The sequence below is a fragment of the Triturus cristatus genome, chromosome 2_1 (assembly GCF_964204655.1).
Source record: "Triturus cristatus chromosome 2_1, aTriCri1.1, whole genome shotgun sequence".
In the NCBI taxonomy this organism is placed as follows: Eukaryota; Metazoa; Chordata; class Amphibia; order Caudata; family Salamandridae; genus Triturus; species Triturus cristatus.
Window position 1 is genome coordinate 42542431 of NC_140581.1, and position 16990 is coordinate 42559420.

General features: G+C 45.1%; 1 protein-coding gene across 1 annotated transcript in view; it reads left to right on the forward strand.

Annotated features, from left to right (window-relative positions):
* The window catches only part of LOC146863681 (uncharacterized), a 301266-nt gene that overhangs the window by 223195 nt on the left and 61081 nt on the right, over positions 1-16990 (forward strand). The window contains exons 5-6 of the mRNA XM_085627808.1: positions 5244-10786; positions 14918-15137. Coding sequence (XP_085483934.1) covers positions 5244-10786; positions 14918-15137 — 5763 coding nt within the window. The remainder of the gene's footprint in view (positions 1-5243; positions 10787-14917; positions 15138-16990) is intronic.

The following is a 16990-nucleotide window of genomic DNA, read 5'->3' on the forward strand; positions in this document are numbered from 1 at the left end:
GCAGCTGAGATGAAGCAGGGCATGTTGACAAGGCTAGATTCCTGATGGACATCTTAGAGTGATGATGTCATCGCCATCAGACACGGTTTCCTATTTGGAGGCAAATTTGGTCCTGACACAAGAAACAAGGAGTCCCTCCCATCTTTTCCGTGCGTAGTTCTCCTCTGATGTGGTGGAGACCTTCGCACACATATATAGACTACATTATTAAGTGCGAGATGGAGGGGGGAAGTGGTGGAAAAATGGGGAGTATCTACTTTAAATGAGAAGGAGCGTAGGGAAATGTATAGGGGCTTGGAAAGAGACATGCCAGTACAAACCATAAACGAACAAGACGACTGCTCTTCACAAAAGTCACTTGAACCCTTAGAATGAGAAAACAGAGTGAAATGTATTTCAATTCAGCCTTGGAGTACGACAAGTGTTCCCCTGATGGCAATTTACAGGTACTGCAACACACTCCATAGAAAACAACGGTGACAGGAAAAGAAATACTACAGGAACTAAGGTTTATAAATTCAATTATAGCCAAGGTCAGATAGAAGATGTACGAGCTGGACGTGTAGTATCAGATAAGGTGCAACGGCTGGATATACAGGGGAGATTGAAAATGTACAATCCTGGACGTACAGGTATACATCCAGATCCCTAGATGCTGTTTATCATAGGTAATGTACAAGGGCTGGACATAGAGGGTCAGACAGGTAATGTCCAAAGGAAAGATGGCACAACTTTGCAAAGTCTCGCATCAGTTCTCGAAAATCGCTGCTCAGAGAGAGATTCAAAAGAAGATGGAAGAATAAAACCCCCGTGATCCTTTGTGGTCACTGCCTCTCTCCAAGGTAAGTTTATGACGGGCCTCTAGGTAATCGATTTGTATAGTTGCTTCTTCTTTTGTAAACGAATTAGCAACATAAGTGAATTTGAAAGAATGAAGAACAGATGTAGTAAAGAGATGGGAGCTTGGGGTTTGATTAAGGAAAGAACCAAAATTAATAAAAGAAGGTAAGAAAGTAGCATATTTTGAGCTGTAAATGATGTGAGTGCAGAGAATAATATTCGAAGGCATTTCAGAATAAAGAGTGAGAACCCTCGTACACTGGTGATCTCATTATTATATTTGGCCAAAACTTATAACCTGCCCATGTGTTGGGCTCATACTGAGCCTGTTGGCAGCTGTCACACGTCTCAGAGTAAGACAACTAAACGCTTTTAATTCGTTGAGGCGACCACAATAGTTGTTTTTATCAGTATACATTTGGGAGTAGCCTATGATTAACATTTGTGATGTCTTTTTATTTTTAATGTGAAGAGGGCGCTCCCATGCCTCTTCAGGCTCCAAAGACAGTGGGGTTCAGTGGTTGTGGAGAGGGAGCCCACTGAACGCGATGGAGATGAACACTTTTGGGGGGCTGAGGGGTGGTTTAGGGTGGGTGGTACCACTGGACGGTACCACTGGGCGGTACCACTAGGTGGTACCACTGGACGGTAGTAGTGGCTGTTTGATAGAGGCTCATTTGAAAGGTATGGGGGCATGTAAGTTCCTATCACACTTTTTTTGTGGAATCTGTAGCATATTTATTTAGTTTTCTTTAGATTTTGCACAAGTGTATGATAGTTAATTGTATACAGGTGCGTGTAAAGTGCAATCACACATCCTAACTAGAGGGACTGTTGTTGCTGTCAGTAAACCCCTCATAGCAGTAAAGGCCAAGCAGGCTAGATACAGATAACAGGTAGAATAAAAGTGTTTGTTTCTGAAAGCTAAGACTCGGTTCCACCTGGTCGCAGCTTTGCAAGTAACACATCTGTTGCCCACTGTGGATGTAGCCATGAAAACATAGGTGTGCGGCCGAGCGCAGGTGTCCGCGCAGAATATACTTCGCGAATGAGCTTCTCATATGAAGTCCATCAATGTTTATCCCAGTGCTTTGCTCTGGACAGGCGCATCCACTTCTTTAGGGATGCAACAAAGGTATTGTGCACCATATGTCTACACAGCAGCCAGAAGTGAGCGATGCACCTAAGGGGGGTCCTTCAGTAGCTCATGTTTCTTAGGGTGCATCAGGGCATGTTGGATCCTGAAACTGAATCTCTCTGCTTGGGGTATTCAGAGTGCTGAGAAGAGAGGTGAGGTCATATATTAATATCACTCACATTTTACCCCAAGGAGCACTTCCTGTTGGAGCACAATATGAGAGTTCTCACATAGCAAGAACTTACCACACAATACCATAAAAACGTGGGTTGCCGCACAAACGTCGAGTGAACCCTCAGGCTAGTGTAGCGCTTTATGAAGGATTCATACAAGTCCTCTGTAGTGAAAAAAAACAGAAACAGCACCTGAGCACACACAGTCCAATTTGCATGTGTCGGTTCTTTTCCTTGTTAAGTTTCAACTCCTCCCTAGTTAGATTCATTCCAAACTATAAACACCGCAACCAACGTGTTTCATCCTCCTGGACCTTTTCAAGGCTGCAAGAATATCTTAAACAATTGGTAAACATTTTGTCTGACACCAATGCACACTGCCATCACCTTATAGGTGTACTGTCACTTGAGCACCCTGTGTGAATGACTAGTGCCCATAAAGTACTTCTTATTCCCATGAGGAAGGGCATGGGCTCAAAAACGAGCACTCAGTTAGGCTTGGTCATTATGCGCCTATATCGTGGTCTGGGAAAAGAGACAGAAACGTCAGTGAATTTGGTGTTAACCCTATATGTCTCAGTTGGATAATTCCAAGGAAACCTATAGTGTTACACCAACATTGTGGAAACGGATAGTGTGAAGATATGGCAAACCTATGTCGATTAACAAACGCTTACTGCATTTTGCAATCTCTTTAGAATCCCAGTAATGTATTTGTTGGTTTTTGTTGTACCAGTCAGCCAACCGCGTGATGCTTCCCGGTGGAAAACTGGGGGCAGGTGTGCAGACATTAGGCGTAGCTACTCTATGCGAGGTCCAAGTCCTCAGTAGTGATCAGGACTCATGGAATGCAAAGGAAGATTCTCCTTTAGCCACTTACACAGACAGACTGACCTGGAGGAAGCTCTCGGTACTGGCCCTCCTAGCCCAGCCCTAGATGATAATAAGGCTGCTGTCAATGTTGACAATTGGATTAGATCTGCAGTTAATTGTCTGGCCCCAGAAAAGCATAGAACTTGAAAACATTAAAGGTAAGTGTAGGCGCCGAGAGAGCGCCCGGAGAGATGATTACAGTCGGCAAGGTAAATGGGGCTAGAAGCGAGCCTTAGCGGAATACAAAGAAGCAGTCATTCACGCCCCCAAAAATTATTTTACCACAAAAATAAAAGCAGCTAAAAGTTCATCAAGAGAATTGTTCAAAACCTTTCCCGCTCTCTCCAAACTGCAGCAAACTAATCAATTTACGCCTGATCAAACACTCTGTAAGAGGTTGTCTAACTTCTTTCAGGATAGGGTCCAAACGATCTACAATGAGCTTGCAGTAAATTGCCCTTATACAGAAAGCAGGACGAGAGTAGAGGCCGCCACCTTGGATGAACCCTCCCCCTGTCGACTATCCGTTTTATCCTCACTAACGCATGAGACAGTAAGCAACCTGCCAAAACTAAAGAGATCAGGCTCTCCGGCGGGTCCCTGTCCCCCTCACATTCTCAATATGGTTGCAGATAGGGTAAGCACATACCTGACCCCGCTCATAAATAATGTCTGTGTGTCAGGCTCCTTCCCCTCTGCCTTGAAGAAAGCATCCATACGACCCATATTGAAGAAACCTTCCTTAGATCCCACTGAAGCAAAGAACTACAGGACCATATCCTTTTACCGCTGGCTGCAAAAATCTTTCATATCAAGGAGATCCAACGATCTCCTTGATTCCGCCCAACACAGCTTTAGATCGTGTCACTCTGCGGAGTCAGCCCTGGCCTTGGACACCGAGGAGCTCCGCAAACAAGTTGATAGTGGGGGGAGAGCCATCCTCACCTTTCTGGATCTTTCGGCAGCGTTTGATACGGTCAACCACCAAGTATTAGTGCGCAGGCTGGGGGATCAGGGAGTGGGGGGGTTGGCCCTAACCCTACTTACCTCGTTTATCACTAGCAGGGAACAGAGGTTGTGTTGGGGTAACCTGACTTCTGAGGCCTTTTTCCTTGCATGTGGAGTCCTGCAGGGGTCAGCCTTATCACCGACCCTGTTTAACATTTACGTGACTCTTCTGGCGAGATTGATCATAGCTCTGATCTCGTATGCGGATGATTAACAGTTAGTGATATCTATATCCTCAAATGTGGAAACAGTGGCAAAAAGGTTTCACAATTGTATGAAACACTTCATTGAATGGACGCATTCCAATTTCCTTAAACTGAATACCGAAAAAACGGAGGTGGAGGAATTCGGAAAATGCCCATCCATTTGGAGTCACTCATGGTGGCCAGCGAATGCCAGGCGGTGCCCTGAAGCCACTAGGAAGACAAGAAACCTGGGTATTATGTTCAATGATCAACTAAACTTTGCTGGCCAGTGCAATTCCCTGTCCTCCTCATGTTTTTTGCGCGTAAAGGTTTTGCGTAAAGTCTTACCCTTCATTCCCCGAGGCCTTCGTAAAACGGAGGTAGTAGCACTGATCCTTTACAGAATAGACTATTGAAAGGTGCTACCTCTAGACATTGACAAAGGGCAAATGTCAAAACTTCAAGCCCTGCAAAAAGTTGCTTCTCAGCTGCTTCCAGACATCCTTAAATACCACCCCGTCTCTAACAGTGTCAGGGAGCTCCACTGGCTCCCGGTCCAGAAGCGTATCGAATTCAAAGCGCTTTATTTTGTGCATAAGGCACTGTATGGATGAGGGTCTCTGGACCTTCAGCAACTATTTCGCTGGCATGTCCCGCGTTGTGAACTCAGGTCAGCCAATAACAGACTAGTTCAGGTCCCAAAAATCTATAGAGCCAGATGGGGGGGAAGAACCCTCTCCCAAGGGGCAGCCAAACTTTGGAACACAATGCCGATGTCATTCAGGATACAACCTAACAGAGTTCTGTTTAGAAGAATGATCAAAACATCATCCTAATCCTGCCCACTACATAGCAGTTACCACTCTCAATATAGCTCAGCGCCAAGACGCCTCGGCAATAGTTGCGCTTTATAAATGCATTAATTCATTCAAATGTATTCATTCATAGAGGAGTGCTTTATGTGTAGCCTGACCACGCAAACTATTCATGTAATAAATAACACATATTATTGTTTTTCTTTTGTAGGAAAAGGATGTCGAGGAGAAATTTAAACAGCTCTTGATTGATATCAACATGACAGAAGAGAAGACTCTGGAATCCCAAGCCATTGGTGACCGGATGAAAAAGCTACAACAGCAACTCATGGCCCAGTTCCTTGTGAAGAAGGACATACCCATATGGTGTCTTAGAGGGTTGGAGAATAACTTTGATTATGAGAATATTTCACTCACTGAACAGATGAGCCTACTTAAGGCAACTGCCCAGGTAACACTAAAAGAGGCTGAGATGAAGCAAGACAAAGATAAGATACATGATATATCCAGCTTCCGTATTCGTATCATGGATGTACTGTACGACACAAACAAGACCTTAGCTGGGAAACTATCGAGAGCTGTCTTTTCTGAGCTTTCCAGCACTAGCCTAGACTTTCTTGAACACATAATATTCAGTGGAATGTGGACCCCAATTGAGGCAGTTCAATTCACTCTAAAAGTGCAGGAGAGTGGGGTTCCACAAGAGAAGGTGGAGGCCATCCTCCAACGCGTACAGACGTACCAGATCGATATAAACACGACCACTGCATCTTTGAAGGAGCAGGATCCGATGCTTCCTCTACAGCAACATGTAAAGAATGAGCAAGACAAGGACCTGAAAACCATACTAGCGGAAATGAGAAAAAACAATTATCCAGAAAAGGTTCTCAATATCCTGGACAAAGTCCTCACTGAAGTTGGAGCTCGGCTTCCAGCTTTTCAAGCCCTAGATCTGGATGAAAAGATGAAGAAAGAAGGTATAGCCATGACCAGATCGATTAATTTTGAGGATCCTGATATTGAGAAATTGGTGAACATTTTTATTGGCTTATGTGTAGCTGTGCAGGATACTACGACTATTGTGAAGCAGTCAGGAGAGAAGATTGAGGGCTATTTTCCGCGCATGACTCAGCTCGCATCTGTATTGACTCTGCTCATTTCTAAAGCCCCTGAATGCAATGGTTGTCTTATGGAGATCTTCACTGGAGAGGGTAAATCTTCCATTGTGGCCATGCTCGGCCTTATTCATGCCATCCGTGGGAAGAAGGTTGATGTAATCACAAGTTCACCAGTACTTGCCCGTCGGGATCAAGAAGAATGGAGTCAACTGTATAAGATGTTTGATGTGTCTTGCAGTGTTGTGCCACCTCCTGGGTTAGACGAATGTACTGATTCAAGAGAAAGTGACAAGGCAATACAACAGGCTTATGCAGCTGATATTGTGTACGGCACTGTTGGGAACTTTGCTGCTGACATTCTACGACAAGAGTTTGAAAAATGCAAAACCAGAGGAAATCGGGCTTTTGACTTAGCCATTGTGGATGAGGTGGACTATATGACCTTAGATAGTGGTGTCCAAGTCACTTTCCTTTCACATGCAGCAACAGGAATGAGGCACTTAGAACAACTGCTGGCAGCCATCTGGGCAAAGGTATGCACTTGTCAACGTATCCAAGAGTCGAAAACTGGTGATATACTTTGGGCAACAGGAACACAATACTTTCACAAAGTTGCTGCAACAGCTGTGATGGGACCGAAGACATCAGAGCATTTTTCCCCCCTTGAAATTCTGATGCCTGGACTGCAGCTGGGGTTCTTCAGTGAAGCGGATGTAAAGCAGATTGAACTGCTGCTAGATAAAACTGAGGAGCCAGTAACAGAAGAACCAGAAGGCTCTGCAATCAAGGAGATCATGGATAAACTTGGACCTGATCAGCAGAGAGATCTTTTGTCTATCTTTCAAAAAATTCTAGAAGATGCTGTTGTATTTGACTGCTACGAGTTGAAGGATGGGAAAGCATCTCCCTTTGAGAACAATTCCGCATCAGACCCCGACTCCAGATCCATCAACAACTTTACATCAGAGAACAGTTCTACAGCTGATAAGACTGCCACACCAAACAACTCTACACCAGACTGTAAAACCACAGCTGAAAACAAGACCATATCTGAGCATGACAAGATTTCCATTCTTCTTCAGGAACATGGACGTGCCTGTGGGTTGATGAGCAACAAGGATCTAGTGGAAGGAGCAGTCAGTGACCTGGAATCAAGAATCAGGTATTCAGATACCTATCAACCACCAGATAAACAAAATAGTACTGATGAGAACATTATCCTCCTGCCAGGCTACCTGAAGGCATATACCCAGAACAGGCTGACGGTCTTTGTGGAGAATGCATTGAAGGCCCTCACAATGGTGAAGGATCGAGAGTACATGATAGAATCAACCACTGACACAGGACAAGTGAAAACCAACACGCCCATCCATGAATACCACTCAATCATCCCAGTGGACTTCAAAGCCACCGGTGTGCTTGAGAAGAACAAGCGATGGGGTGACGGCTTACAGCAGTTTCTGGAGCTGAAGCACCAGTTGGCGATCTCACCACTGTCCAACGTCACCAATTTCATGTCAAATTTCCATTTCCTTCAACGATACACTAAAGGCACAGGCATGTTTGGGGTCTCGGGAACCCTTGGTGATGAGGCAGAGGTTGAATTTCTTAAAAGACATTACAAGGTGTCTAGTTATATCATGCCTACTCATCGCTACACCAAGAAGACTGAGCTACCAGTTCTCCAGGTTGAAGGAGGGCATGATGCATGGATCAAAAGTATATGTGACAGTGTGAAGGAGCGCACTAGTTCAAACCAGTGGGGCAAAGGTCAAGCGACTTTAGTTGTGTGCGAAGATGTGAAAACGGCTGAAAAGCTACAAAATGAATTAATAGAACTAAAGGTTGTTTCTGATCCAGGTAAGATAGCTCTGTACACCAGAAGTGATAAGCACAATATCGAAAAGAGAATATTTGGTCCAGGAGATGTTATCATTGCCACAAACCTCGGTGGAAGAGGCACAGATGTTAAAATCACAAAAGATGTCAATGAAAGTGGAGGCCTGTTTGTTATTCTCACCCATTTTCCTGCAAACATGAGAGTTGAAAAGCAAATATTTGGTCGAACCTCTCGTAAAGGAAACCCAGGGATGGTCCAGATGATTATAAACTATGAAAGCTTGTTGCCATCATATCAGGGGCAACCCATAGAGGTCATGCGGCAGCTCCGAGCAGACTATGAGAAGAAGCGTATTACAGACATGGAAAGTGATGAGCTTCTTGAAGTACAGATTCGGGAGGCACTATTTGTGACCTTTTGTGAACATTTAAATGTTTTTCAACAGAATTACAATAAGGAGGAAAAACAAGACATTTACACGACTTCTGATTCACCGGAGGGTAAGTACATCTTTGATTACTCTAAGACAAAGCTTGACTACCGGCCAGCTCTGAATGCGTTAAAGGAGAGCTGGGGCCTTTGGCTCACACTACATGAAAAAGACATAGATGAACATAAAGACATCAAAGGGCTCAAGACAGACCTTGACCAAGTGATCCAGAGGAGGATGGACAGCCTCCTGCGAGGAGAATCAGATAACTTCTACGATTTCATCAAACAGGCTATGGATCGCATGTACCTCCACACTCAGAACAAGAAATCGGATTATGGGGCGCTATCATTCTGGCAGAAAGCAGAGAAGACTGATCGGGTGTACCGTGCCGTCTCACTCTACAATCAGGCCTACATTACAATCAATCTAGGACAGGAAGGCTACATGCAGAGGGCAATAGACCTTTTAAAAGAATCCAAGAAGATGATCGATGTCTATGTATCTGAGGTATCAAACACTATAGTTTCCTGCCAGATGTCCTGCATAGCCAAGTTTGAACCTCACAACAAAGACAATCCCAACTTCACAAAACAAATGCAGACCCGCAAGAGCCTGTTCAAGTCCTGGATCGATTACATTGACAAGTCTATAGCAAAGCTAACTGAGCTTCAGAAGAAGAAGAATAATGCTATCACCAAGGACCAAGCTGTCTTCTCCTTGTCAACTGAACGTAACCCTATAACCGCCGACGAGCTGATTGTGCTCTATGACTATGGCCTGTCCTTTGTGTTTGAAGTTGAGAAGAAGCCAGAATTCTGCATCAATGCTCTCATTTGCTTTATTCTTGGAGCTTTGCAGGTCCTGGCTGGGATCCTTGTGTGTATTTTCACCTGTGGGACAGCTAGTCAGATCGGAATGGGTCTGATTTCCGAGGGTGTGTCGGACATGATATCAGGGATCGAAGGAATGGTGAAGGGCACATTCGATTGGGCCGAATGGGCAATTTCCAAAGCCATTAGTATTGGGCTATCACTCATAACTGCAGGATTTAACCTCATTAAAAAGGCAGTAATGGCCGTTGTGAAAGTGACAAAAAGTCTTCTAAATGGAACCAAAACATTTGCTTCTCTTGCTGATGACATAGTTCGTTCCGGAAAAGCTGTCCTTTCTTCAATTCGTACGTCTGCAAAATCAACCGCCTCTGCCATGTCCAAAAAGGCCTTGTCCAGCTCCATCAAGACCCTTGCCTCAAGTTCGGCCATGAAGAAAAACTTTGTGCAGGTAATAAAGTACACTGGACAGGAGATTGCCAAACAAGGGGCCCTGAAAGCTATAGAGTATGGCATGGATGAAGCCCTACAAGCTGTGTTCAAGAAAATATTTGAAAATGCCTTCAAAGACATGATAGCAACATCAATCAAAGGAGACAAAACTTTGAACCAATCAATTATAAAGTTTATAATTATCAATGGGGTACCAGAGAATGCCCTAAAGACAGAAAACCCGTCCACTTTTCAGATCCGAGACGCACATAAACAGATCATGAACGATATATTGGGAGATGTTTGCCAGTCTGCCATCACTAATGTCACTGAAGACTACAACACCTTGAACAAGTTCTTCACTCACCTCAACAAAATGAAAGATGGCATCCTGCAAATCCTGGAGAAGGCCAAAGTGAGTGGAGCTATCCAAAAAGGGTTCAAGCTCAGTATTGCTATCGGGAAAAGTCTGTCTGACTTTGTGCAAATGCTAAATTCTGCCCCAACACAAGATGTGATTGAAAAAAAAGTAATTCCGTTTATGGTTAAGGAATTTGATGGATTCCTATCAGCCGCTGACTATAAGGAAGATGGACGCCGCAATTTTCCAGATGTGGAGGCAGTGAAAGTTAAACTGTTGGATATGATATCCCAAAACCTGAGTGATAACTTTATTGATTTGCTTTCAGGCCGCCTAACAAGTTTGATAAATAACCCCATTCGTGAAGAAATGAATAAGCATGTAGGGAAGACTGTTGACAATATTCTTGGAAGAAACAAGACTGAGCGCTTCTTCATAGAACAGCAGCACCAAAGAAAGATGAAGAAGACACCAGCTGATGGAGACAAACTTAAACTAACAGAGGCTGAGCAGAAGGAGGTGAATGACTATGTGAAGAAAATGGAGGACACAAGCTGCCCGGCCACAGAGCTGGATCTGAACATCCTCACGAAGAGTGACCTTCTGGAAGGAAAAGGCATCAAGGTCATTGTGGTGGACGAGAATCAGAAGAAAATCTCCACAGAGATATACCTGGGCAAAGACTCCACCGCTGGTGTCGTCACCCTCCAGCTGCAGAAAGTAAAGGAGAGGAGTGAAGGGTAAGCAACCAGATAATAATGAATGTGTCTCAATGTGTCTCCTCATTTGAGTATGCATTTGGCAACAAATGTGGCCTGTACTGTACATCTGTGGACCTGAGAGCTCTAGGACCAGTGGCACATGAATATTACATTTCAGACAGTAAGAAATGAGATGGGAACGCTCCATTGGGAAGGGCTGACAGCCTGCGTTCTGCAGCCTCCCATTGGTTCTCTTGAACCATGCACTTTTTTCCTACTTGAGACCTTTACACTGACCATGTTACCCAAAAGAATGTATGCATTTGTGTGTGAACCATTCACAAATATGTCTCAATACCAGGTTTTGGGGAATCTGGGATATGGTTAAAAAGGGATATTAAGAATATATGCAGCTGTTTTCTGAAATGTAGGGCATAGTTAATGGTGATGCTGCTTGAAACTGTCTGCAAACAGTGCCTCCTACTGTTGGAGCTTCACAGTGACATTAAAAGTCAATTTAATAGAGCAGCATTTAAGTCACTTAATACTATTTTACCATTAAGAGATGTTGAGACAACTGGTCTCTCTTTCTATTCTCCATACACCGGGATCTTTTGAGAGTCTCTAATCTCTACACTTGGGAAAAGGCATGCGTTTATCTACAAAAGGACACAGGCTGTGGTCATAGAAAATTGGAAGATGTGTCTTGTGTTGAGCATATTACTGGCAAGGCCATTCCAGGGTTTCCTCCAGGAGTTTTATTCTTGGGCGATGCTTTGAAGGGCTCCTGATTATGGGGTTGAGGACTCCTTGAGCTCAGGAGTGGCTCAGTCCTCTTGGCCCCATTCCGGATTGAGCTTGTCTTGCTTTAGGTTAATTTTAATATTGATGGTTGTGTTTAGGATTGAGTGGATCTCAAGGAGCAGGGCTCGGCAGGACTGGGGAGAAATAAACCATTAATCTGTGCCTTGTAGTGTGAGGAGCCGATAGACACTTGCCAGAGAGCCGTAGAGGACGGCAGAAGGGAAGGGATGAGGACACATATATGCTCACTACCTGTCTCATTGTATCTAAGGATGCATCAAATGTGATCCCATTGTTTGCATGGTACCATGGGTGCACCATGGGTGCATGAGCTACAAGGAGATGCGCCTTCACGCAGGAGAGTAGGCCGCCTCCTTCACGTCACTGGTAACCTCAAGCTTTAGGCCAGGACCCACCACCCCGGCCTCTCACAGCACCATGTGGTAAGATGACCTGACCCTACACACCGTGTTTCACATGCTCACCAATATCCTCCTGCACTGGTGGTGACCGGGGCTCTTCAGTGTGGCAATCTCTGAGCTTCTGAGTGGTGTGGTGTGAAGCACTGTAGGCCAGTTTGCAAGAAGACTATGGTGGGTTGTACCCGAGACCCAATGGCGGCATTTCCGGCCTCTACACTAACAGATGCATTGAATGAGTTGGGGGCAAAGCCAGGCTTTGAGGGGCCAATGAACCTTGCGGACACAAGCACTCCTGGCTGCCGACATGAGCTGCTCCGCCTCGTGTGCTTTCGCGGCTGGTGTGTGCGGTTGCTGCACCAAGCTCTGGCCCCAGCGTTGTCTCACAGTTCTGGGGCACCAATAGCCACTGACCTTCATGAAGTGACTATTTCAGGGACATTTGCACATTTTTCAAGATCTGACTCACACAATATTTGCCCATGAAATAACTTCTATTTGGGTCCCCTAAAGTGTGGCATTTTCCTACTCAACAAAATCCAGCAGATTTGTCCTAGGATGGGCTGCTGTCGCGTGCATTTGCATTTAAAAATGGGCAGTTTTAATAAATAATTTGCTGAAATATAAATATATTAAAAAATATTTCTTGGATCCCACGCATACATGGAACTATAATAGTTGTTATGATTATCAGTGACGTTCCTCTGCCGTGGAGCACGGATACCAGTAACTTATCTTTGGTTTGGAATCAGAACCTGGCAGAAACCTCACAAAACCTCAACAGACAGCCTAGTAACAACGAGGCGCCTTTGAGACGAAGGGCCTCATTTACAAGGTTTTGGCCCAGGGCAGCGCTGTGAGGTTTCTTGCTGCGCTGCCATGCGTCAAAAGAAAAGGGCAGGAATGCGCTGTGTCTATGAGATATGGCGCATTTCTGTCCGTTACCCCAGCACTGGCGCACAATGGGCTGCCATGCGCCAACACAAGCACCCTTGCCCCATGGTGCAAGGGTGTCTGCCTTGTAGGAGTGATTGTTTTTGTGCAGGAAGGGGCAGCGTCCTGCACAAAATCAACCACGAGAGGCATTTTCCTCTTTCTATGTGTGCTGCAGAATGCAGCACACTGAGAAAGAAGAAAAAACAAGGAGACATAAAGGTGTTTCTCCTCATTGAGCCTCCCTTACGCCTCCCCGGGGATAGTGTAGGCTTTTTACGCATTCCCAGGTTTATGAAATCTCGTACATTTGGGAATGTCTCAAATGCCATGGGTGTTACATGGCAACATGCACGCAATGCCCATGGCACACCTCCCTATGGCAGGGTAAGGCAACGCAGGGACTTGCGGGGTGTTGTCTCAGTCCATATCTACAAGGGCATGAAAAGCCACGCAGAATGGCTTTACGCGGCCTTGTAGATATGGCCCTGCAGTTTGCGCCCGCTTACCATCACTATAAATAATGTTCCTGCAGCGCACAGGGGCTTGAAAATAAGCCCCTGAGTCTGTAGGCTAATGCAGCCCTCAAAAAGCAACCCCAGGAGGCCCTGGTACAACTGAGCTAGGGATGTATTGATAATCGCGAAATAAATAAATAAATAAATACATATTGACTCGGTAAATAGCAGAAACCTCAAGAGGCGCCCGGAGATAGAAACCCGTTAGGCCCCCTTCTGGCTGCAGAAATCTCTCTCACTCTATGTTCGGTGGTGCACAAGGGAACACATCATGTTACTTTGGAAATAGATTTCACAGGAGACAGACATCATGAGTGATGACCCAAGAAAAAGAGAATTAGTCAAACATTCTTAGTAAATTTAAGTGGAAAAAGGGAATCATGAGGATGTTCTTTGAACAAAAGCGACAGGTGATGAAAACCCCGGTAAGAGTCGCAGGATCCTTGGGAGATATCCTTATTGGCGGTAGAAACTAAGACATGGGGCCTGATTTAGGGATTGACTGAGAGAAATATGATGGAGATCCCATCCACCCTCGTACCATTCCATTATAGCCTATGGAACTTGTAATATGGCAGACGGGATATCTGTCACGTTTGTGATGAAGTAACCCCTCCGCCAAACTCCATATCAGGCCTTAGTCTGAGATGGACCTGGAGGGGTTTTATATATCTAACATTGTTAGTACAAGCACTTCTAATCCGAAAATGCATCTCGGGATATGGACGATCAGCCTGCCCTTGAGAGTTGGAACTGCGCCTGATAGCTGCTACATTAAAAATGTCCATAAGGGCTTTTGTGTGATCGCAGCCGTTCGCACGGAGGCTGCACAATTTTAATCCAGGAAGAGAGTGGTCCTTAAGGTAAGACGAGTGTGCCCAGTAAGATCAATACTTAGCTGTGTGTCTGTGGACTCTGCAGTTTCTCTATGAGTCCAGCCTGAAGAGACATCTCTTGGAATGATGCTGCAGGGCCATGGGCTCACTACACATTACCTACTAGCTTCTCAATGTATATAAACTTTCTTACCTTCTTACTTAATATTATATATTTATCATGTCTCTCCTCTTATAGTATATGTTTACTTTCTATTAGTGTATTTGTGACAGAATGCAAAGTGCTCTGACACCCTGACAAGGGTTGAGAAGCGCAATATAAAATCTAATAAATCAATAAATAGACTCAAAGCACTCTGACAGATATCTCAGTTAGGAACTCCAGTACAAACAACGCTTAGATTCTCCACATGGGGCTCACAAAGAAGTGTCACCTCCAGTAGAGGGCCACTTCCAACCTACTCATGGCTGTTGCTCCACAGGCTTGAAACGGAGTTGGTTCTTTCTACTATGTCAAGACGTAGACTTGTAAGAAGCTGTTCTGGCATGTCAGCTCTTATACTGTACATCCATGTAGGGGTGATTCATTCCAAGCTATGATCATTTCAAACCACTGTAAGTTTGTTGTGCATGCGGCTTGATTCAATATATTTTTTTCAGGGATTCAGACCGGATCAAAAAAATCCAAGACCGTCTTAAAGGAAATGAAAGTCTATACAAAGGCCAGTTCAAGTTGGTGGCAGATGATGGGTCTGTTATACCAGACCAGTCTGAAGATAAGAACTCGCTGTACCGCGCCTTGACTCTGGCCAAAGGGGTCCACGCGGATCAGGATATCACCAAGGAGGCGGTGGATCTCAGAACAAAGATGCACAAGGAGGTAATGTACCCTTGAGTACTGCTTGATGGGAGTGATCCCGCGTCAATGCCTGGGCTGAAATATTGAACATAGAAACACATTAATGCGGAGGAATGAATCAATGAAAAAAATATTCCATAGGGAAAAACAAATTAGTCCCTACGGATGAGTAATTAGTCTCCAAACAGTTTTTCTTTTTTATATATAACTCAGATACCAACTCCAAGTGTACTATCAATGAAATACTTTATCTTTTCATATAATGATATCAAAAGAACAACTGGACATGTACACAAATATATACACACATTACGTTTACATTTACAACTCCTTCCTACCCATTCTAAATCAATACGGTTGCTAATCACAAACAAAAAGAATTCCAAAAGCAATCCGGAAAAAGAGGTAGTCCAATACATGCTAGAAGGGGTAAATCAACCCTCCACGTAATACAGAAAGTGTGCATAAATTATTTTTTCATATATCAATCATCGTCTGTGGGGCTCCTCCGTGCTGAAGGGTCGACGTGTTTCGGCCTATTAATTCAGGCCTCATCAGGACAAGTGCAAAAGGAATGCAATGCTGCTAGGTCACTTGATCTGGAGAGTCCAAAGTACCGTATAGGTACTCTAAGTGGAATCTCCTCTATAGTTTCTCTGTAATGTCACTATAACCGGTAAATAAATGAATGATAAATAAATCTTGAATATGGACTAAGAGATCACTGGTCTGTAAATGGCAGGAACAGCTCATGAGAGCTATGCAGAAAAGAAATATGAAACAATCGGGGACCAATGTCCATAGACAGCCCCCTCCCGAGCCCATAACGGCAATGGGGACCCTATAGCTCAGGACATACTCTTTTTTTAAAAAGGGAAGGGGCCACTCAACCACCCCAAGCCTTTAAAGACCCTAGGCAGCCTGTCCGCTCAGGTTAATTAGCTGCACGGTCTCCTATCAAGACTTTCAGGACCCCTGACCCCATCCACCAGGGCCAAAATGAAGTTTTAAAGGTGGAGCGTCCCTGCGCCTCAAAAAGCCTTGGGTATCCCATCCCCTGGGGCAGGCTCAGTAACCCTGTTCTGAGTAGTTTCATTGGCCTCAATAGCACAGGCAAGGAAAGATATGTTTGCTCACACCTGGCAGGAAGCATTTTTAAATCTCCTGCCAGATAGGAGGAAACATGCCTTCCCTGTCTGCAGCAGTGCAGACAGACAAGGTGTGTCTGCTCTTAACCGGTGGGGGATTTCAACATGAACACACATTGCTTCCGCCCGAGGGACCAAGGCGGCTCCAATGCCACGCAGACCCTGGATCTCCCCCTGCCCGTAATGTGCTGATTGGTGGGTACCCGGGTGGGTATTGGGGAATCCACATCTGGCCCAGGAGGATTGGGTCCCTGGGGCAAAGAAGGCTTGGAGAAGGGAGCTGCATGCCCCCTCTCCCAAATAATTGCACTAGGCCCAAGTAAATGGCAGCGGGGTGACAGGACCCCCTCCCCTTTTCAATTGAATTTAAATATGACCCCAGGGTCCCTGGGGCCTCTTAAGGCTTTGAGCGGGGGGACACAGACCCTCCTCCTCCCCAAAAAAGAAAATATGTTCCTGGGGGCTGAGGTGCTCTAGACCCATTTGAGCTTGAAGAGGAGGGCCAGGGGCCCCCTCCCCTATTGTAAAGTATTCTGTCCCGAGGGATTGGGTCCCAGGAGCTTCTTAAGGGTCTGTGAGGGTAGCCGTGCCCCTCTCCCCTATAATGGACTTGGAGATAGGACCCCTGTGGCCCATTAGGGCAGGGTGTGGGGGGAAAACGCCCTCTTCCTTCAGTGTTAATGTATTAGGAATTGGGGATAGTTTCACCAGGGCCTCTTAAAACTC